This window comes from Carassius carassius, chromosome 4 (assembly GCF_963082965.1).
Source record: "Carassius carassius chromosome 4, fCarCar2.1, whole genome shotgun sequence".
In the NCBI taxonomy this organism is placed as follows: Eukaryota; Metazoa; Chordata; class Actinopteri; order Cypriniformes; family Cyprinidae; genus Carassius; species Carassius carassius.
In genome coordinates, this window is record NC_081758.1 from 4934987 (window position 1) to 4959254 (window position 24268).

Consider the following 24268-nt stretch of genomic DNA (forward strand, 5'->3'; position numbering starts at 1 on the left):
CGACCGTGTCGCTCAAACACTGTCAGAAGATGTTGGGTTTCATGGCCTCAGCATCTCCGGCTCTGCAGCTGGGCCTGCTCCGCATGCGCCCCCTGCAGTTCTGGCTGAAGACGCGGGTGCCGCGCAGAGCGTGGGCGTCTGGCCGGCTGCATCTCAAGGTCAATCAGAGCTGTGTCACAGCTCTGGCACCTTGGACAGCGAACGGCTGGTATCCACGCTCAAAGTTTATGTGGCGGCCATCGCAGCTTTTTCTGAAACAGCGCTCGGTCAGTCAATAGGAAGTAATGATTTGGTCATCCGGTTCCTCAGAGGAGCTAGGAGGCTGAATCCTCCCAGACCTCCGTCAGTCCCTATGTGGGACCTCGCGGCAGTTTTGGAGGCCATGAAGGGTCCCCCTTTTGAGCCTATGCAATCGGTTAGCCTTCAGCATCTGTCGTTCAAGACAGTATTCTGATTGGCTCTCGCTTCGGTGAAGCGTGTGGGTGATTTGCACGCACTCTCGGTGAGCCAGTCGTGCTTGGAGTTTGGGCCTAATGACTCAAGGGTCATACTCAAACCTAGGCACGGTTATGTGCCGAAATCCCTCAACACACCGTTTCGGGCTCAGGTTATTGCCCTGTCTGCCCTGCCGGTGTCAGGAGAGGATAGAGACTCGAGTCTTCTTTGCCCTGTCAGGGTTTTAAGAGCTTATGTGTCTCGCTCTGCTGCCTTTCGGCAGACGGAGCAGCTGTTTGTCTCGTTCGGTGGACGTTCCAAGGGAATGGCTGTTTCGAGACAGACTCTATCCAGATGGATAGTTGACGCCATAGCGTTAGCTCACGCTTCCAGGGGCCTTCAGTGCCCGTTGGGCGTCAGAGCACACTCCACAAGAGGCGTCGCCTCGTCGTGGGCGTGGTCTACTGGGATCTCCTTGCAGGATATATGTATGGCGGCAGGTTGGGCCTCGCCGTCTACATTTATCAGGTTCTATAACCTGGAGGTTCCCGCCTTGCAAGCAAGGCTGCTGTCAATATAGTCGAATCAGGGCCCTGAGGGGAATTCTGAGTTCACGAGTGCTATGCGCTGCCGACTGTTATATGGGCAGTTTTGCGTAAGACCCGCATTGCCACATTGGTCAGGCCTTGCCTCGGCTGTGTGATGTCATATTGCCGCATCTACGAATGCTGCTAGATATGGGACGGAGGGCTTTCCCCCCTTACTGTCCTGGACTCTCTGTGAGTCCCTCAGGTGACTGTGCACTGTAAATCCTGGGCGTTGCTTCAGGTTTATTGGTGTGATCCCTGCGCGCACGGCGTTTTACATTGGGTTCCCGTAGCGTCTTAGCTAAGACGTAGTACGAGAGAGCTCTCGTAAGAGAACGTACTCGGTTACTAAACGTAACCTCGGTTCTCTCTAGAAGAGCGAACGAGTACTGCGTTCTCTGCCGTGCGTACGATTCACTCTGGTTCGCTTCGGCGATGAAATAAATCAGGTGAGTCAGCCTTTTCAAGCTCCTTTTATAGGTTGGGCCACACCCGTTTCAGCGGGAAGTGGCAAGAAGGGCGCGAAGCCTGAGCGCCCTTCATCAGCCATGTTGCATCAGCCTGCGCTCGATAGGCTGTGCAGTTGCCGCAGAACAAGCCAATGAGCGAACGAGCCGTCTCGCCTATGGCTGTGCACTGCTGCAAATGCACTTTACAAAAATACAAAATTAAGGATAATTTTTTGCTTCAGTATTTTGTGAAAAGAGACTTTTCCCGTAGCGTCTTAGCTAAGACGCATTACTCGTTCGCTCTTCTAGAGAGAACCGAGGTTACGTCTAGTAACCGAGTACGTATTGTAACCCTCAATTTGACAGTAAACAACGTATTTTTTTACCAAAATCATAGTAGAAAAAAACAAATTTTAAAATAAAAAATACTATCAATTTTATTGTCTTTTACTGCTGATATTTGCTTTTTTTAAATGGTATTTACTGGTTGTATTATTACGGTGGACCCTATTTTTTAACATCTTGCTTCTGTAAAAATGGATGTTTTTGTTTGCTTAATCTACAGATTTATACTGTGAATTCCAATGTGCACAACCCCAAAAGATGTAGTTTTACTCAAATAATACCGTAAAATCTAAGGTTTTCAGACATTTTCAACATTACAATATTTAATTGTAAAATGTATGCATATTTATTTGTTTTCACAGAAAATATTTATAATTTCAACATTTAATTACAGTAAAAAACAAAGTTTTATCCAGTCTCACAATTAACGGTTATTCAATCTATTTAATACAGTAAAAGGAAGTTTTTGGTTTTACGCTCCATTACCGTTGGAATTTGACGGTGTTTTGCTGTATATTTTACTGACTTTTTTTTACAGTGCAGTACGCTTCCCTTTTACAACCTTTCCATTTGATTTGTACTTGGTCCAGATTTTAGACACAGCTGACTGGGAACAACCAACATCTTTTGCAACATTTCGTGAAGATTTACCTTCTTTGAGAAGTTTGATAATCCTCAACTGACATCTCTCGTGTTGGAGCCAGGGGTTATGTCAATCATCTTTGTTCAACACCTCACTAATGTGTGCAAGCACTCGTTTTTAACTGCAGACTAATTAGCAGTTGTAATCAGTGTTGGGAAGGTTACTTTGGAAATGTAATAGGTTACAGATTACAAGTTACCTTGTTTAAAATGTAATAGTAGTGTAACTTTTTCAATTACTTTATTAAAGTAATGTAACTAATTACTTTTGAGTACTTTTTGATTACTTTTATAAATTTGTGAAAATTCATGAATAATAAATAAAAGCATATACATCAACTTAAATACAGTTATCTAATAAGCATGTGACGTATTCTGTGTAATAAACTCCTGAAATATTGGTGTTTTTTTTAAACTGCTGTCTCTGTATATGATGATAGTTTTCTCAAAATAAGTAAAATGCACATGAAGTGACACAGAACAGTTCTAGAAATTATGTTTATGTGCTCGTGTACTCCTATATTGAGGCGGCAGAGGTTGAAAACAATGTGAGCTTCAGTAGGCCTATGTGTAGTAAATGAAACCATGTCTTTGCCATTAATTTACAGGAGGGGCGGACTGGGAAAAAAATTCAGACTGGAAAATTCAACCTCATACAAACAACTTCATGGACAAAACTATTTTTTGTATGGACCTGACATAAAAAAAAAAGGTTTAAATCTTTAATTTGGGGACATGCAAAATAATTAAAAGTTGTCTCCTGAACTGCACCTTCACTTCCATTTTTCTCTTCAGTCTCTTTATTTTGCCCTGTTATCCATCTCTCTCATGACTAATACTCAAGATTGAACAAAACTATACTTTACAATACAATACTCTACAATACTACAATATCTTTATAGAAAAATCCTAATACTGTACACGATTCATGTTTTTCCCTTACAAAAGTTAAACATGCTTTTATTAGCCTATATAAAAGTAAAATAACCTTGTTTTTTTTGCAAATGGATTTTTAAATAAATACATTTGTAAAATAATTTTACATTTTTGGTTACCACAGTTAACCAATAGTAACCATTTTCTCTGGATTTATAGTTAAATATTAAAATGTTAAAATGCTGTTGTCTGTCGTAGCTCCCCCTAAACCTATTTAAAAAATCTGATTTTTTTTTTCAGCTAAATTACTACTGTAACATTACAACAGATAATAATGATGTCCTTTATATAGTATTTTGAGTGATGACGGATGAGCAACGTGCTGCTGCTTGATTAAATAAATAAAAAAACAAAGACAAAAAAGCATCTTTACAGATGAAACTGACCTGAAACCCTGAACAGGAGTTCTGCTTCTCTGCTCCAGCAGTCCACTCTCTCTCTCTCTCTCTCTCTCTCTCTCTCTCTCTCTCTCTCTCTCTCTTTCTCAGTCTTTCTCTCACTCTCTCTCACTCTCTCTCTCTCTCTCTCTCTCGCATTGATTACTCTGAGTCTGATCCAAACTGTTTGGCGGAGGCGCGGAGAGCGCGCGAGTCATGACTAACACTTCATGATTTATTAGAGATTTAATTATCAAATGGCGGATTCGCAAATGATCGCTTTAGTACATTCGGCAGGCAATTATACAATAATGATATTAAATACTGGGGCAAAATCGGTCCCGGTTCTCCCGGTGTCCAGTCCGCGCCTGATTTCCACAGACACGCAGAATGTGCAAGTCATATATTGCATTTTTGGGGCTTAATATTCACAGACACTAGTCGATGTCATGTTTTGATTCAAGTGTACTGACCTACTTTTGATTTAGTCATCCAAAATGTGGCATATTCGTCCGCGTTAGGCATTTCGTTTTTATGACTGGATTCTACGAACCAGACTGTATTTCCGCATCCCGGAAATGATTAGGGCGGTATGTCTCAGAATAGTCAGTGCAATTGGGAAAGAAATGAGTTAAATCTGTATGTGGATGTGTGTAAATATTCAAATGTAATCCCCTTTGTAATCGTTAAAAATTTCATAAGTAACTGTAATTTAATTACTCATTTTTTCTTAGTAACTGTAACTAATTACAGTTACAATAATTTTGTAATTAAATTACGTAACGCCGTTACATGTAACTAGTTACTCCCCAACACTGGTTGTAATCAGATACAGGTGTTTGTTTTAGAAATGCTAAGTGCATGGTGATTCCATATAATTTTCCTCAGATTTGTGTGATTCCATATTTTTTTCCTCTGTTTGATCTGTAAAAACAGTTGTAATTGACTATAGTTATCTTTCTTTGTTGTTTTTTAAGTGTTTTATACAGCCAGAATATTGTTTTGTTGAGTGAAAATTGTTTTGTGGCATGTGCTTGGTTTTTGCTCTACACAATTAAACATTTGAATGAACATCTTCTGAGAGGGGTGATTCCATACTTTTTGACAGGGGTTGTAGTAAGAATGTTATTCTAGAGCTCTATAATTAAACTTTTACTAGTGACAATTCCAATTAACAACTGAATTAGAAAGCTCTCTAATTGCAATTGCAAGTAAGTTTTAAAATAGAAAGCTCTGAAATTGTATTTTTTATACAAGATTTGAATTGAAAATCTCAACGATTGTAATTATTACAAGTAAGAAATGTATTAGAAAGCTTTCTAAATGTAATAATTAGCAAACAGATCTTTCTCATTCAATTCTTGTAATAATTACAAGTAAGAAATTAATCAGTAAGCTCCCCAATTGTAATAGAAAACTCTCTCATCGTAATTATTACAAGAACGGAATTAAAAAGCTCATTTATTGAGTAATAATTGTATCAGAAAGCTACCAGAATATAATTATTACAAGTATTATTGCTTTCAAAGAAGATTCATTCACTGAGGTGATTTGACTGTGATTTGAGTCCAAATATCAGGGTCGTTTTAAACACACAGTGAAAGAGCGTCTTCTCTGTGACTTAAGTGCTGTAGATCTCTTCAGCAGTGTTCAGACTACAGGAGACACTGATAAATATAGCAGAAGCAGTGCTGGGAGGCCATTTTCTACCCCTCTCACTGTTCATTTGTCTGCTGCAAGCAGCTAAATACATACTGAAGTGTCTAGGGCACGTCCCCTCTCGGCAGGACGGGGTAAGAGAGAGGCTAGCTGACAGAAGTCATGCATTAGATGCCTTCAGAGAGTGAAGCCTGATGCATGCTATCACAATGTGTGTGTTTGAAAGCCAGTGAGAGTGTGAGTTTGTTTGGTAGTATTTTGGGAACAAAGTGTCCTAAGAAGTGAAAGAAACCTGCCTTAGGGGATGATTACTAATGTAATCATACTAAACTATGTTTTTAGATGATTAGTTTTTCTGCTTAGGTATGTTAGGTCATTGTCATTACAATCAATCAATCAATCAAACAATCAAACAATCATCATTCTGATTACTGTAATGTGAAAATATAGTGAGTAATATAAAGTATTTTTTAAACGTATTTTTTTTTAATGCAAAATATAATTTTAAGTATACAAGTTCTACAAATATGATGTTGATTTTTAGGACGAGATATGTTTGTTAAAGTACATCTCAATTCTTTATAACAGTGCTATTTAAGTATCATTTTAAATCCGTTTTTACTTTAATATTTTAATAATTGTAGTAATAGTAATAATCAGTAACTTTTATTTATTTATTTATTTATTTATTTATCTATCCACATTTTATTATTATTATTATTATTATTATTATTATTATTATTATTATTCAGTTTCATTGCAATTGTAGTTGTAATTAGTTTTAGTACATCAAGTTAAAGTAAATTTAAATGAGAATATCTGAAAAAAAAACTGTACATTTTATTTCAATTACAGGTTATTTCATTTCAGGTAATATTATTGTTTAAATAATAGTCATTATTTCTGTAAAAATATTTAAGGTTTTAGGTTCAGTTTGATTGTAATGTATGAAATTCCATAATTCTATTATATTTGAAATATTTTTAAAATACTGCTGAATGTACTGTCAAACATTTATGGTAAATTAAATGGCATTTATTTAGAAATCTTGAAAGAGGTAATGCATGTGTTTGAGTGCACTAATTAGCATGTAGTGCAGTACAGACACTTAGTTTCACACTCTTACACATACTGTGTGCCAGTAACGCACTGAGCGTCAGTCTGCAGGATTCACAGGGAAGGCGTGCTGTCATATCAACACTTTCATTCTGTCTGTATGTGCATGAGCCTCCAGAGCTGTACTGCCATCTGAACTCAGTCAATATTGTTAGCACTGGTCTGTGTGTGTGTGTGTGTGTGTGTGTGTGTGTGTGTGTGTCAGTCTCTGCCTTTTCCTGAATGCTGGAATAGATTCATGTCTGCAACGTGACTCGTAAAAACACACACAGACCCTGATACATGTTTATCTAAATGCTGACATATCATAGACTTGTTTTCTATACAGTTACACACACACACACACACACACACACACACACACACACACACACATATATATATATATTTATAATGTTGATGTATAATCTGAATTGTTTTCATAAATAGATGCATTGTTCTTTGTGTTGTCCCTGGATTTCTCATTATGCACATTCTTTTTAAAACTACACATACGTTCCCTTTAGCATCCCTTGTGAAAAAGAAGTACACTTTAGCATACTTTTAAAAGCAGTATTTATTTTGGAAATAATAAAGTTTCAATTTATATAATTAAGTGTAAACTGAATTTATTGTCTTTGAACTCTTGATTGCATGTTAACTGCAATTAAACGAAAATGAACTATAGTTTTGAATTCATATTTAATACAATTAAATACAATTAAATTTAATTACAAAAGTCTGAACTTAAGAGTGTTTTTGAGCCACTTAAGCACATCCCTACAGTATATGTAATTCCTTAGTTATATTATCTTTGGAATATTATTATAGTGTACTTAATGTATTATACGGTTAGCTAAACTATACTGTAATTTCTATTGAAACTTGCATGTTTAATGTTCTAATTAAAGGGTTAGTTCACCAAAAAATAAAAATTGTGTCATTAATAACTCACCCTCATGTCGTTCCAATCCCGTAAGACCTCCGTTCATCTGTATTTTCGATGCTTCAACAAATTCTAATTGACCCTCTGATGTCACATGGACTACTTTGATGATGTTTTTCTTACCTTTCTGGACATGGACAGTATACCGTACACACAGCTTCAATGGAGGGACTGAGAGCTCTCAGACTAAATCTTAAATATCTTAAACTGTGTTTTCTGAAGATGAATGGAGGTCTTGGAACGACATGAGGGTGAGTTATTAATGACATAATTTTCATTTTTCGGTGAACTAACCCTTTAATTCAATTCAAGTTTATTTATATAGCGCTTTTTACGATACAAATCATTGCAAAGCAACTTTACAGAAAATTAAGTTTCTACAATATTTAGAAGTAGCTAATAAGTGGTGACTGTCAGTTTATGTGCATACAACAGGAATTTTCTGACAAATTAACACTATTAATACAATACAATAATATTAATACAATACGTTATTTTTATGTAATTACACATTTGTAATGATGAAGTTGCAATTTTATACATCTAAAATATGTTAAGTTTAAATGTAATAATGAATAGCACAATGCGGTAAAAATCAAGTGCTTTAGTATGTGAGTCAACATATCAAAATAAGTTTACTACCTTTAAAGCATGACAAAAGATTAAACATGATGATTTAAATTGCAATTCTGCATTGCTCCAAAGTACACTTTTTAAAAGTATACCTCTAAAATGTAAAATAAGTAAATAATAATAAATAAAAAAACACTAAAAGTGCATATTCAATACAATTAAGCCAAAAAACTTTTTCACAAGGGAGACCAGTTTAATACAGACACACAAACGCACACAAAGCACACTGATAAAACATGTGTGAGCATAAATGGAGATGAGCACTAGTTTGTCAGGTCAGTCGTTCTTAAGTCCGTGTCTGTATTTAAGTGCAGCTCAAGTGCTGTGTCTGCTGCTTGCTGTCATCCTGACTCAGCAGCTATTGTCAATTCTGTTTAATTTTGTCATGCTTGACTTCCTGCAACCTCGAGCCCTGTCTCCCAGAAGCTCTTCGGAGGCCTGTCAACTCCAAAAAAAGAAGCTCCATGGACAGATGGACGGTGGGCAGATAATGAAGGAGGAAGAGGATGGTTCTCATTCTTTCCTTCTTACTTTATTCCTCTCTGTCGTTCTTGTTTGCTTACCTTGATGGCATCGCTGGAGATCTGTATCTCGTGGAGTTTGCGCATAGTGCCGTCGCGGTCGATGAAGTATGAGGAGGCGAGCTGGTGCAGTGCCTCGACTCCTTGGGTGGCGTTGACCATCTTCCGGTCCAGCCTGTTCTTGGCCATGTACATGGTGAGAGCTTCCTCACCTAATGGCACAGAGCAATATGGTCAGTCAATGCAAGACTTCACTTCCCGTCTTTCAGGTGCCAAGAGTTAAAATATCACACCCTTAAACATTCATACGCTTTAAAGGGTGATTCTGTCATCATTTGCTTACCCTCAAGACATGCTTTTCTTCTCATTCAATTCAAATATGACATAAATACACTCAATGGATATTGAGTGAATCGTCATTGAAGGCAAACCTGACTGATTTTCAGCAAATCACAGGGTTTGTTTTTTTCAAGGATTTGTTCATACATCATTTGCCTGATCTTATACAATATTTTGTTTTCTAAAAATATGATAATAAGTTTTTATATATTTATGGTAAAAAAATTACAAAATATCTTCATGGAACATTATCTTTACTTGATATCTTAATGATTTTTGGCATAAAAGAAAAATCGATAATTTTTACCCATACAAAGTTTTGTGTTCCAGAGTCAGACATACTCACTCACCATACATCACCATACATACAGAGTCAGACATACTCACATATATATATATATATATATATATATATATATATATATATATATATATATATATATATCGTTTTGAAAATGTTTGCATAAGGCAATACCATATTCAAACATAAATTTCAGAAAATTGTTATACAAACACAAAACAGTTGTCTAAATGTACATATTAAGTGAGGAAGATGGTCCAATATCCAATAGTTTAAAACCCTTTTTGACCGTAGTGTCTCCCCTTAAATGTAATTATATTCCTTGAAAAAAAAAAAGAAAAAAAAGTATTTGCTTAAGTCATATGAACAATTTTCACTCACAAACAATTTTCACTCAGAAATTGTCCCTGTTTTTCTTTTGAAGTAGAAACACTGAAATTGTATTTTCTTGTAAAACATTATCTGACAATAAATCATTTTTCATGTGTATTGCTATGATACATTTTGGACATTCCGCAAAATATTGTTTTATCATTATTCAGTTATGGAATGACTTGAGGATGTCTAAATAATTCCCACTATTGCTTTACAGGAAAACGATACGGACACGCCACAGCAGCAGCACATTTCAAGACTTGTTTTCATGCTATATAAAGTCGTCCCATCGAGGTTGCCAACATTCATACGGGTATGATTCTGAGTGCGGTGGTTCATGCAGCCAACGTGTCATTTTATCCACATGTTTCTTCAGTGTGGACTTCCTAGTGTGTAAGAACTGCCAAACACACTGACATGATGGAGACTCAACGTGCATCGGTGACTCACTTCACAAACTGTCACAGAGAAAATTTAGCTTACAGTGTCAAACTGACATGACCCAAGTCTCTCTCTCGCTCTCTCTTTCAGTTAAGCACTCGATGGCAAGATTTCTTCTCCACTGGAGTCGAGTGGGAAAAGCAGCTATGATTGATTTTTGCAAAGCGCCACTGACCTTTTTCTAAATAACTCATTCACTGGGACACCAGAGGAATATCTGCTCAGACAGTAGTCCTGAAATCCAGCCTGCAAAAACACCTGCTATGTGTTTGCACAGAAAAACACAGGAAGCAAAAACACACACACTCTCTCTCTCTCTTCCTCTATGTGCATCAGCTCCTTTTCTCAGTCTATCTTTAGAAATAAGCACTCCAAAGCTCTACTGTAGCTCTGCTCCTAGTGAGCACCCTTCATAGCCGCAGTGTTTCACACACATAGACTTTACTTGAAACCATGAAACCATCTGCTGTCGATTTACTAGTGGAAAAATCACCCATTTGTTCCCAGACAAAGACAGGGCTTGACAGTGAGGCCACTTCAGTCACTACTAAAAGAGATGTGTGAGAACTGTGAAATGTATTTAGGAGCATGTGTGCATAAGTGCCATAAAAGTCTTCAATGCATGAAATGGTAAAACAAACATCTTAATGAGCTTTATAAGAAATCTTGTATTTTGGGGATGGGTAAACATAAATCACATTATTAAACTTCAAAAGGCTATCAATGAATCAATCAATGAATAGTGCACCTTTATGCCAAGCGACTGATTATGAACTCGATTTATGACTTTATGACCTTTTTAAAATATGTGCTAGACGGTTGTAAGAATGCATTTTTTTGGAGGTGGTAAACTGTGCCGAGATGTCACCAAGAAAAAAATACAACTAAAAATGCACTATGGTGCAGTGATGTTGTTTACGGTGAAGTAGCATGAAACAACCATGAAATGTGACATTAACAAGGGCAAAAGAAGGCAATAATGTAAAAGCCACCAACACAAGAAAACTAACTCCAAAATATATACACATATTCAAAACATACTTTACAGTATAAAAAGCCTTTGCTTCTTTCATGGCACTACTGTAGCTCACTCTCTCATCCAGCCTAGTGACAGACAAAGTTTCAGCATTTTGGACCCTCATTTAAAGATCAGCCTCGCCATTGGAAGGTACGTATGTGTAACCCCCTCTGGCTCTTGTGTTCGTTTCACACACAGTTCATTTACTGAGTTCGTCCATGTATCGTGTTAACTGGAGAGACTGAAGATATGAGAAAACACCAGACAGATATGAATCGTTGCTCATCTAGTCACAAAACTGCCAACACTCGGCTCTTCCAATCGATAATCTGACAGTACTTAACATGTAACAAGTATGCTGTACCAATTTGCTATACAATAGTGTAAAAATAAAGGCTTCAAAAGCGGGGTTTCACAGCGATACCATAAAAAAGGCACCACAAAGAACCTGAAATGGAACAGTTCTGAAAAGAACCATTTGTGAAGAACATCTACATAATGCAAACTGTGATCCTCCATTTTGTTCAAAAGACAACAGCACTCTTACTATTCCTGCAGTATAGCATGTATATGCGGTGTATAGTATGCAAGAGAGTATACATGGAATAGCTGGATGACCTACATATTACAGCCGGAAAACTGCAGTATAATCCAGAGCATGGTGTGTGTGGAACTGTATCCCCCCAAAAAAAACAAAAAACTAGTGTGAATGACTTGAACTTCCATTTTTTTACATATTTTTGTCAGTAGATTTCAAACAGAATTTTATGTAAAAAAAAAATGCAATAATAAACAACTTGCATTTCTGAGATAAGCGTACCCATGCTACGAATAATAATATGATCATGTGACGAGAATGGGTAAAAATTCATTTTTTTTTTTTTTTTATAGCACAATTACAGGGAACAAACTCTGGACCAAACCCCAACGCAATAGTAAGTACATGTTGTTACATAATATTAGTACTTAACTGTATAATAACACAATATTAAATACAACTTGAATAAAGTGTAGCCCAAAAATGTAGCATGGTACAAATATTGCCTTATGAATTCTGTTGAGGCTGTAGTCAGTGAACTTTGGTGTACAAAAAAGTGTGATATAACACTTTTCACTGATTATTTATGTGTGCTTTGTATTTCACCAATCAACTAAAAAACTACTGACATCTGAGGGAGTCTGTCTCTTGTCAGAGCGTTCCAAATTTTTCACTCTGTGCTGTCTTACACTGTATCCACACTAGAAGTGTTGAATCCGCACAACATCTCAAGACCTTCACTAACTACTGACCAACCAGCTGTGAGCTTCAGGCAACACTGTGACATAGAAATAATAAGGCTGAATAGAAAACTGTTGGTATAGAAATTGACTATGCTTGCATTCTCTTGTAAAAGACTTTAGCATCCGTATTAAAAGAGCATTTATTATATAAATAATATACTTAAAAATACTAAAATTTGAACTCGATGCAATGTTTTAGATACTCAAATGCATATTAATTGCAATTAAATGAAAATGTATTATAGTTAAAATTTCTATTAAATGCAATTAGCTGTTACAGTGCTTTATTTGAGCCTTTATTTGTATTTGCTTTATGTGCAATTTCATAACTACTTCTATTGTCTTTATGCTTTATGTGTAATTTCATAACTACTTCTATTGTCTTTATGTGTAATTTCATAACTACTTCTGTTGTCTTAGAAATATGGTTAAATTACTGACGAATGTACTGACAAGCATTTATGGCAAACTAAAATATACGTTAACATAATTTCTACTGAAACTTGTTTGTCATTAAGCTTCAATTCAATAAATGCAAAAAAAAGATCAAGCACATCAAAAGATTAAATGATTGAAAATGTACTTTAAAGGAAACATTAAATATGACATTATTACAAAGTGAACTTTATAAAAGTATTTAAAAAAAAAAATTGTATCTGTCAGCTGAAGGCATGTTGTGACACAAAGGACACTTCTAGTGTGCGTTTACATGCACATACTCTGATTATGATTAATAATCTACCAACAAGTAAGGTCATCTAAAGGTCACGTGTCATCAGTGAAAGATCATAAATCGTAAAGCAAAACTCAAGTATTGCCTTCACTTATGTGCATTTACTGGCATTCTACAATCAACATGCCACGCACAGTTCAGAAGCCACAGTTGCTGCATATGAAGACAGGTCTTGTAGCACATTTCATGTTGCATATGTTCGAGAACCTTAGACCACGATCACAGCTGATGTCTTCTGTCTGATTGGCTCTTCTTCCTGCATGTATGTTAATGTTGTGTGCAATTCATGACTGTCAATTAACCTTCTAGCATCAACCTTTCGATCCTCGTGACCTTTATTTTTGGCTGTGTCTACACTGTTCAATCTCAAGAGAAACGTGCTACAACAAGGGCGCATGACACACCGTGACGCTAATGTGAGTAACCTTTAAAGGCAGCATTAATAAATCAGATTTCCTGTTAATCAACCGATTAATCAATGTAAGGACATCTACAGCAGACAAAGAACAATGAACCTTTATTTTATGACCTTGAGCTGTGGTATAATTACAAGCTCTCCGTCTGTCCACATTAAAGCAGCTGCTCCTCCGGCATTGATATCTGAACAGCAGCGTCTCACACTGTTTGTAATGACAGATATTATGAGGCACGCTCGGGTAGTAGCCTTGCGTTTCTCTGGATTATACAACGCTTTGTGATTTATTGTGGTTCTCTGGACTGGAACAGGCATATTGCTTCTATCGATTTTCCATTGGGTTTTATGGTCATAGCGTGTAGGTGACGGAGGGTAAGAGCTTTCGTGTCCACAGACTCCCTTGAACACTGCGTCTAGTCGCCATTTCATTTATCTTTGTTTTGCAATAAACTCTATAAGGTTATAATGTACAATAAATGCTGCAATGACCAACAGCACAGCCGCTGACCTGCTCAACACTTAAGGATGAAAACCATTTATAATTCCAAAGGCCATTACACAATGTAAACAAACGAGCAAATTAGCATGTTAATTGTTGATATTTTAATCAACTGTTAATAACATGCAATAGTTTTGAGTATAACTATTCATTTGGTAGGATGCCAAAAAAAAAAAAAAATAATAATAATAATATATATATATATATATATATATATATACATACATACATATATATATATATATATAATTTGAGTTACAGTATTAGAAATTTAATTGTGTGTGTGTGTGTGTGTGTGTGTGTGTGTGTGTGTTTGTGTCACGCTTCACAGGATCAAGGAGACATTTTTTTACATGGATTTTTAATTCAATGACGTGGAATTCTTAGGAACTCAAAAGACATTTAAAAGTCGACAGCAAACTCAAAAGAGAAAACACTTTTTATACACAGACAAATGGCCCCAGCCCCCACCTCAACTGCTGCAGAACCCTCCCCCCCAAAAAGAGAGAAAAAAAAACCTTGGGGAAATTTACTGTGCTGTACTCAGGGCCTCGGACCCTCCCTGGGCTTGACAGGCAAGGCAAGTTTAGTTCTATAATACATTTTGTAAATAATGGTTATTCAAAGTGCTTTACAGTTCTTGAAACACATCTTCAGATGCACCTGAACACATCATCAGTGATGTTACCTATGAGGTCCTCGGGTGTTTCGGGTTTTTTAACATCAGACACCCTCGCCCAGGCGACCCAGCCGCGGCTGATCAGACCGCGACTTGTGTTCAGGTAGCACTCGCTTGCCACCATGGTGCTCCTCTGCGGATCCAGAGCCATCTCGAGGCTTTCTCGGCTGCGCCTGTGATGTTCTTAATGGCCCTGCTCCTTGTTGTTCCTGTAATGCCCAGCGCAGTAAAGGCTTTGTGAAGGGAGCGCCCCACAAATCCTCTGCAGCCCTGTGCTTGGCAGTCTGTGACCAGATGTTCATATTTGGTCATCTTCCTTTCGTGGGCTTCTCCCCAGCGGTCCTCCCATGGCACAGTCAGCTCCATGATGATTATGCTCTTGGTGCTCTCTGAGACTAGAATGATATCTGGCCTCATAGTTGTGCTGACAATGTACTGGGGGAATTTCAGCTGCTTCTCCAAATCCACAGAGAGTTTCCAGTCCTTGGCTGATGCCAGGATCCCTGCTGGTGCCTTCCTCCCTGTTTGTGGCTGTTCTCCTGCCCTAACAAATGCAATTGAGCAATTGATGTTGCTCCCTCGGCCGCCTTTGCTGATCTCTTTGCTGATGGTGTCTGCATTAGATTTCAGCACCTGGTTGTGATGCCAAGTGTACCGACCCTGGCCGAGCGCTGTTGGGCAGGAACTCAAAATGTGCTCCAGTTTTCCCCGAGCTGGGCACAATTGGCAAGTTGGTGTGTCTGCTTTTCCCCACGTACAGAGGTTTGCTGGGCTAGGAAGGACATTGTACACTGCCCGAATCAGGAAGGTTATGCGGTGTGGCTCGCTTTGCCAGAGCTCCGTCCAGGTGACCTTGCGGTCCATGGCCTGCTCCCACCTTTTCCAGGCCCCCTGTTGCCCCATTCAAGCTGCTCTACTCATCCTTCCTTCCTCTACAGCAGCTCTGACCTCTTCCTGTATTCGGCTGCGTTTCTCCTTACCCTTCAATTCTTTATGTCGAGGAGGTGTTGGGAACATCCCCAAGCCTGCTCTGCCTCGGGCCACCACTCCCACAATCTCTTTGTGCCTCAAACGTGCCTGTGCACGCAGCACAGCGGCTTGGGCGCTCCACTTTCTCCCTGTCCTTACCAGCACTCCTGCCTGGGCCACCTTTGGATCGTTGGAGTCTCTATACATCAACACCTCGCGTGCCCGAGTAACTTTAAACTCCTCTTCCAGGGATTTTAGAGGCAACCTGAGCATTGTGGTGTTTCCATAGATGGCAATGTTGCTGAGGCTCCTGGGCAACCCTAACCATCTCCTGAGACAGCTGCTTACCTTTCTTTCCAAGGTCTCCACCGTAGAAATGGGAACCTAATACACAAGTAGCGGCCAGAGTATTCTTGGCAGGACAACATGTTGGTAAATCCATGCAGGGGAGGCCAGAATGGTCTATTGCTCTTAACCAACTGCCCAGCTCCTGGCAGGTTGACTGGACTGATGCGGAGTCTCTGAGGCTGCTGTCAAAAACCTTGCCCAAGCTTTTCACTGCCTGTTCTGACAGTGATGGTATCTTTGCCCCTTTGATGCTGAAATGGAACTTCTCCGTGACCTTGCCCTTCTTCAGCACTAGCGAACGGGACTTGGTTGGATTGAACTCCATCCGAGCCCACCGGATGAGCTTTTCCAGTCCTTGGAGTATCCACCTTCCTCCTGGCACAGACTCTGTGGTGACTGTCAAGTCATTCATAAATGCTCTAATTGGCGGTTGGCGGACCCCTCCTCTGCTTAGGGGCCCTCGACACTCAGGCTCTGCCGATTTGACAATCATATTCATCGCCACCAAAAATAGGATCACTGAGATGGTGCAGCCTGTGATTATTCCCACCTCCAGTTTGTGCCAATCTGATGTCACACCTCCTGCAGAGACTCGCATCCTGAAATGGTTGTAATAGTCCAAAATCAGATCTGCAATGTGATGTGGCACATGGTGCTTGGTTATGGTGGACCAGCTTGTGGGGGATAGAGTACCGTACCACAGTACCGTAAGGTCTCCCTTATGTTCCCGAGCTTCCCGGATGAGCTGAGTCACCACTCCAGTGTGTTCTAAGCAGCCTGGGACACCGGCAATTCCTCCCTTTTGCACAGATGTGTCTATGTAGTTGTTAGCTAAAAGGAAGTTGGTCAGACGCCTTGCTACTATACTGAACAAGATCTTTCCTTCCACACTCAGCAATGATATTATTCTAAATTGATTGATCTTCTTGGAATCTTTTTCCTTGGGGATCCAGACTCCCTCAGCAAATCTCCACTGCTGTGCCACCTTTCCTCTTCTCCAAATGACTCGAATGATTTTTCCAGAGTCGCCTGAGTAGCAAGGGGCAGTTCTTGTAGACCTTGTAAGGGATTCCACTTGGTCCAGGGGCAGAGCTAGATCGTGCCTTGCACACAACCTCCTGGACTTCTTTCAACAGTGGTTCCCTGCTGTCAAACTCCTTGGTGGGGGGGGGGGGGGGGGGTGGATCTACAAGAATGCTACACTGACCCAACTCTTCCTCCAGATGAGGGTCACTATAAGTGCTGCGCAGATGCTGGTCAATTTCCTCTTTTGAACATAGCTCCTGGGACAGAAGCGTGATGGAAAGTTGCTGTTTAGTGAAGCCTAAGGGGTTGTCAATGAACGAAGCTCTCTTTCTGGATCTCTCCTTTCTGAGCCTCCGGTGCCATTCTGCCCTGCGCAAGGTCATCAGCCTTTTCCTCAAGACAGCTCTCAACTCCTCCGGGGGGTGGCGTTGCTCCTCACTGACTTCAACTCCTGCCGGATTTTGTGGATTTTTGCTGCCCTGTGGTTCATGGAGTAGGTGGTTGGAGTCGATCGCTTCTCCTCGACACCGAACCTCTTCTGAGCTAGGCTGGAGATGATGGTCGTCATTGCCTGCAGCCTTCGATCCACATCTCCCTTATCTGTTGCTTCAAGCACCTTGTCGATGTCTTCGTCGAACTGCCTCCAGACTGCCGTCTTACAGGCCTGTGGCCACTTGATTCGCACCTTTGCCTGGGGCAGAAGACTTTGGGGGACGGTTAGTGGCACACGGAGGCTCTGAGCACTATAGGGTGCTTCCTGGCTCGGCTCCTCCTGCGTCTCATCAGACGTAGCATCTGTGTGCTGTGACACATGTTCGTTCTCCAAACACTTCATCCTGGCTTGGTGGATCTTTAGGCCATGGCTGTTTTTGCAGGTTTTCCCGAACTTGCATACTGTGGTCATTGCACTCCTCCATTGCCATTAGGCGATAACCTTGGGTCTGTCAGATTGGGGTTCTCACCCCCCCCCCCCCCCCCCCTTCTCGGGTTCCCCTGGGGGTATATTTCCATGAGTTGATCTGTAGCTTCAAAAAGGGTTCCTCCTCTCGGAGAATGTGGTTTGGGCTGCCAACCCTTCCCACCCCGAGTGCTGTCTTCCCAAGCTGCCAATTGTCTCTCCAGTAGTCACCAGCCTCTTCCTGGTTGTCAACCAGTCTATTCCTGGGAGTAACTGGCCTTGCCAGAACAGGTAGTTCTTGAAGCACATCTTCAGATGCACCTGAACACATCATCAGTGATGTTACCTGAGGTCCTCGGGTGTTTTTTGGGTCTTTCAACATCAGACACCCTCGTCCAGGTGACCCAACCGCGGCTGATCAGACCGCGACTTGTGTTCAGGTAGCACTCGCTTGCCCCCATGGTGCTCCTCTGCGGATCCAGAGCCATCTCGAGGCTTTCTTGGCTGCGTCGGTGATGTTCTTAATGGCCCTGCTCCTTTTTGTTCTTATATATATATATATATATATATATATATATATATATATATATATATATATATAATAGATCACAGACACACACAAAAATAATTTAAAGGCTTTGAAAATTATTTAAAAATGGATTTTAAATTTAAGACAATCAATCATTTTTGGTTGCAGAAAATAAAGTACAATTCATAAAATGCAGTGCAATCAGTTCAGATGTCGCACTGTGCTCATTCAATAAATGCACAGCTAAACAGAAGAATTTTGAGTATATTTGACTATATTTAAAAGTGGCTAATGTTTTAGCACATCTGATCTCTTCTGGAAACTGATTCCTACTGTGGCTGGCATAATAACTAACAGCAGATTCCTCTTGATTTAAATGCACCCTTGGTATTTCTAACAGACTCGATCCTAATGATCGGAGGGGTCTATTCAGTGAGCATATCTGCAATGTATTTCAGGATCAGGAGCCCCCCTAGGCTTATCAAAGGAACAGGAGCCCATCCTGGGCTTACCTTGGGAACAGGCACTGGAGGGTGCTCTGGAAGGCATTTACGAGGAACAGGCAAGCTTGGGTGAGCTGAGAACAGCGGCGGGCTTGACTTGGGGAAGGCTGGCTGATGGGTCCCAGATCGGGTGTGGAGTCTCTCCAGACACCGGATGACTGCCTCCTTCCAGCCAAGGTTGGTAGTATCCAGAAGCTCTGCGGTGCCATTGAAAATCATCCTGATCTGGAACAGCATCTCCAGGTTTCCCCCCTTAAGGGAGCTTGCGAGGGTGAGTGACACAAACACCCTCGTGTAACTGACAGGGTTGTGGCTCACTCGTTCATCCATTGATCACAACGCAAAAAGGAAAACATGAAACTTTTAAGCAACGGAAGAAAAAAATTGGGGAGGAGAGGCACAGCTTACTTTTTGAGTTGGCTGTTCTGTCACGCTTCACGGGATCGAGGAGAAAGGAGACACTGGATATTTCTTCAACGTGGAATTTTAATTCAAAGACATTGAATTCTTAGGAACTCAGAAGACATTTAACAGCTGACTGTGAACTTAAAAAAAGGAGACACTATTTATACACAGACAAATAGGATAAAAGACTAGACACACCTGGGATCAATCAAAAAACATGGAATCAAATTAATACAAATGGGGAACACCTGGAAATAAATCAAACACACAAAACACGGGACAGAATATGACAGTGTGTATGTATTATTTATTTATTTATTTATTTATTTATTTATTTATTTATTTATTTATGTTGATTTAGTTTTTGTTAAGGTTTAGGTTGCAGTTTATTTAGCTTTAGTTATTTAGTTAATTATAAACAAAAATGAGAAATGCCTCCTCAAAACTAGCTTAAATAACATTTATTAGGCTTAACATTAAGTTTAAGTGCAAAAAAAAAGTCTGCATGTGTTTGTGTATGGATGCACGTTATGTTACATATGTTTAATTTAATTACATTTTATTTTATATACAAACAAATAATAATGAATAATAATACTAATACTACTACTACTACTACTAATAATAATAATAATAAATAGGATTCAGATTTCTGTTTTTAGAAAAGTATGCAAATTAGATTATGATTTAATTATATAATGCCTCAGTTGCATATTTAAACATTAACATTTCAGAAAACTTATATTACAAAACAATTAATTAATAATGAATAATTAACTGGAGAAAGTAGGGTGATATCTGTTAAAGTTTTTTACCTTATTCACCTGTAGTGCCTTAAAACTGAACGATATTTAGGTGCAAACTTGTCTATTGCTTGGCTGGAATTAGCCAAATTAGGCAGACACCACTATGGTCAAACTGCATGAACTATCCATGCTCTTTTATCACATTGAGTCTGTTTATTATTTTCTTCTTTTCTTTTCTTTTATTTTCTTTTCTTGTGCTATTATACCCTTGATTGATTGATAGTGGAGCATTTTAACATGTTGATGCTAGTGTTTCCCCAGCTTTAGTGGTGTGTTCATGTCTCTTTAGTATGCCAAGACATTGTGTTCTGCTGGGTCCCACATGGTGGGATTGCCAGAACGTTCAGAGACTTTCACAGAAGCTCACAGATGCTTGACACACACGCTGGATTTAATGCGGATCAGACGGCATCATCCTCTCGGCAGTTTGTGTGTGTGTGCATCTGCTCTACGCTCATGTTTATCTGCCAACTTAATAACACACTGTAAAAAGCACAACTGACACTGAGAGCACTGACCTCAGGCCTGTTATCGTGTCTTATGACCCCTAGAGAAAAGGCGATCTACTGACACACTGAGACATGATGAGAGACAGAGAAACCATGAATGAAGCTGTACGGCTCATTCTCAAAAAACTGCACATTAAAATCTCCCTGAGCACCGCCCAAAACAGAGACAAATTCAATGACACAGAGTTGAAGGTCAGTGCAAAAAGTAGGGATGCACTGATACCACTTTTTTAAGAATAAGTCAGATACCGATACTTTCCGACATTTTCAGCAAGCGCTCTGTGTGTAAATGTGAGTCTTATTTACTGTTGTCTGTCCCAGTAAAAGCTCCAAACATGTCAAAGAGCAAGGCAAAAACGAATCCGGCGAAAGGAAAAGGCGAATCCGGATCACGTTTCAGGCTGTGTGTTCCTCCCTGCCTGCGATATATAACGATTGGGGATACACACAGTCTGTGCATGGTCTGCCTGGGGTCGAAGCATGCTGAGTCAGTTCTCGAGGGGGCCGACTGTCCACATTGTGAGAGATTGCCAATGCGGCTGCTTCGATCAGAAGCGTGTCCGCTCACGATGCCCCCGAGGTGGCAGTGTCCGCTCAGGATGCCCACTTGGTGGCTGTGTCCGCTCACGATGCCCACGAGGCGGCTGTGTCCACTCAGGATTCCCACGAGGTGGCTGTGTCCACTCAGGTTTCCCACGAAGCGGCGCTGTGCGCTCAGGATTCCCACGAGGCGGTGGTGTCCGCTCACGATGCCCCCGAGGCGGCGGTGTCCACTCACGATGCACCCGAGGCGGCGGTGTCCGCTCAGGATTCCCACGAGGCGGCGGTGTCTGCTCACAATGCCCCCGAGGTGGCGGTGTCCGCTCACGATGCACCTGAGGCGGCGGTGTCCGCTCACGATGCACCCGAGGTGGCGGTGTCCGTTCACAATGCGCTTATGACTACCTCGGCTTTGGTGGGCAAAGGGTATATGGCAGCAGGGCAGGCTGGTGCGTGTCTGCACACCATGGCGGTGTTACAGGTGTACCAAGCCGACCTGCTAAAAGAGCTAGATGAGGAAGAGGAGATCAAGTTCGAAGATATATAACGGACCGCTGATCTCTCCTTCCGCGCAACAAAAGAGACCGCCTGAGCGATTGGCCGGTCTATGGCAGCTATGGTGGCCGTGGAGAGACATTTATGACCCTGTCCAAAATGAAGGAGAAGGACAGGGTCTGCCTTATGGACGCTTCAGCCTTCTGGCCTGTTCGGCGATGCTGTCAGCTCTGTCGTCGACAGGTTTCAGGAGGCAAGTAAACAAGTGGCGGCATTCCATAAGTTCCTCCCTCGTCGCCCTTTTGGGGCATCTGGGCAGGAGATGCCACAGCCGCATGCCAGCTCCTCATATAGAGGCTCAAAAACAGAGCCGTCGAGAGTGTCAGGAACGAGAGCGTCAGGAATGAGAGTCTCAGCGATGCTCTCGGTCTGGGACTTCTAAGCCCAAACAAGATCTTAGGGCAGTGATCAAAGCTAAGAAGTCCTCGGCCAAGAAGTCCTTACACCAGGGCAGCTGGGGTAGAGCGGGGTACACCACATTTACATGGTGCCCGTCTTGCCTCAATGCCCTCGGGGGAGGTCAGTCTGCCAACCCTGCCAGAGTTCCAGGGCACAGCGGCCTCCAGCGAGAGCCACCCCTTCTGGGGTTTAGAAACGGCCAGGTCAAAGAGATACTGATCTGGCTATCTCAGTAACACCAGAGGTCAGTCTTGAGAGACTGGTTTCCTTAGTAGATTATTTTGCAGCGTGGAAACTACTGCCAAATTTATCTTAATGGGTCCTGTGCACAGTAGAGAAGGGGTACCGCATTCGGCTTTCCACCACCTAAATTCAATGGGGTTACTCCGACACTAGTCGGCCCCGAGCAGGCTCTGGTTATAGAACAAGAAGTGAATACCCTATTAAGGATGGTCCCTTCTCAAGACAGGGAGACTGGGTTTTACAGCCAGAATTTCATAGTTCCAAAGAAGGATGGGGGGTTGCATCCAATCATAGATCTACGCGTTTTAAATCGATCAGTTATAACACTGAAGTTCAAAATGCTAACGATCATGCATGCTGTAGCTCAAATCAGATCGGAGGACTGGTTTGTCACAATAGATCTCAAAGATTCATACGTCCATATCTCCATCCTTCCACAACACAGGAAGTTTCTGAGGTTCACTTTCGAGAAGCTTACCAATATCGACTACTTACCTTCGGCCTTGCACTCTCACCCCGCACGTTCACGAAATGTGTAGATGCGGCTCTGGTTCCTCTGCGTATGCAGGGCATCCGCATTCTCAATTATATCGACGACTGATTGATTTTAGCTCAATCAGAGCAGATGGTGGTTTGACATCGAGATGTTGTTCTTGCACATGGGGGAGTTGGGTTTGAGACTGAACGCCAAGATGAGTGTACTTTCTCCAGTTCAGAGAACCACCTATCTAGGTGTAGTGTGGGATTTGACCACGATGCAGGCATGTCTGTCCCCTGCTCGTATTGAGTCGATCCTCATGTCAGTCAAGAGAGTCAAAGAAGGCCAGTCACTCATGGTCAAACAATTTCAGAGACAGTTGGTTCTGATAGCAGCTGCGTCCAACGTGATACCTCTTGGCCTGCTGTACATGAGACCCCTACAGTGGTGGCTCAAGACCAAGGGATTTTCCACTTCGAATGATCAAGGTCATGCGGTGATGCCGCCGTGCCTTAGACATGTGAAAGAAACCTTGGTTCTTGAATCAGGGCCTGGTGCTGGGAGCTCCTTGTTGCCGTATAACACTAGCGACGGATGCGTCCCTCACTGGTTGGGGTGCGGTCATGAGTGGCCACCCTGCCCATGGTCTGTGGAGCGGTCGCCATCTGACATGGCATATCAATTGTCTAGAGATGCTAGCCATCTATCGAGCACTAAAATACTTCCTTCCAGACCTGAGGGGTCACCATGTGTTGGTGCACACCGACAACACATCGGTGGTCTCTTATATCAACCACCAGGGAGGTCTGCGTTCGTGCCCCTTGTACAAGCTGGTGCACCAGATCCTTGTGTGGTCCCAGGGCAAACTCCTGTCACTCAGAGCAGTGTATTTTCCTGGGAAGTTAAGTGTGGGAGCAGACATACAGTTGAGGCAGGGGCCGAGGCCCGGGGAATGGAAGTTACTGCAAGCCAGGTTCTCTGCAGGGTTGACCCACTCCACGCTGAAGGTTTATGTGGCGGCCTTTGCGGCCTACCATGTCCCTTTTGGTGTTCTCTCTTTGGGAAGACACCCCCTAGTTACATTTATTCACTTTATTCACTTAGCTAATGCTTTTATCCAAAGCGACTTACAATTGCCACATATGTCAGAGGTCACACACCTCTGGAACAACTAGGGGTTAAGTGTCTTGCTCAGGAACACATTGGTGTCTCACAGTGGATTCAAACCCGGGTCTCTCACACCAAAGACATGTGTCTTATCCACTGCGCTAGCACCACCCCACGTAGTTACACGTTTCCTCTGCTGTGCGCTGAGGCTCCAGTACGGTCCCATATTCCCCCCTGGGACTTGGTT

At 41.2% G+C, this 24268-nt stretch overlaps 1 protein-coding gene across 1 annotated transcript in view; it reads right to left on the reverse strand.

The window, feature by feature from the left end:
- The window catches only part of LOC132132808 (BMP/retinoic acid-inducible neural-specific protein 1-like), a 193685-nt gene that overhangs the window by 63458 nt on the left and 105959 nt on the right, over positions 1–24268 (reverse strand). The window contains exon 4 of the mRNA XM_059545339.1: positions 8668–8837. Within this exon, the coding sequence (XP_059401322.1) occupies positions 8668–8837 (170 nt within the window). The remainder of the gene's footprint in view (positions 1–8667; positions 8838–24268) is intronic.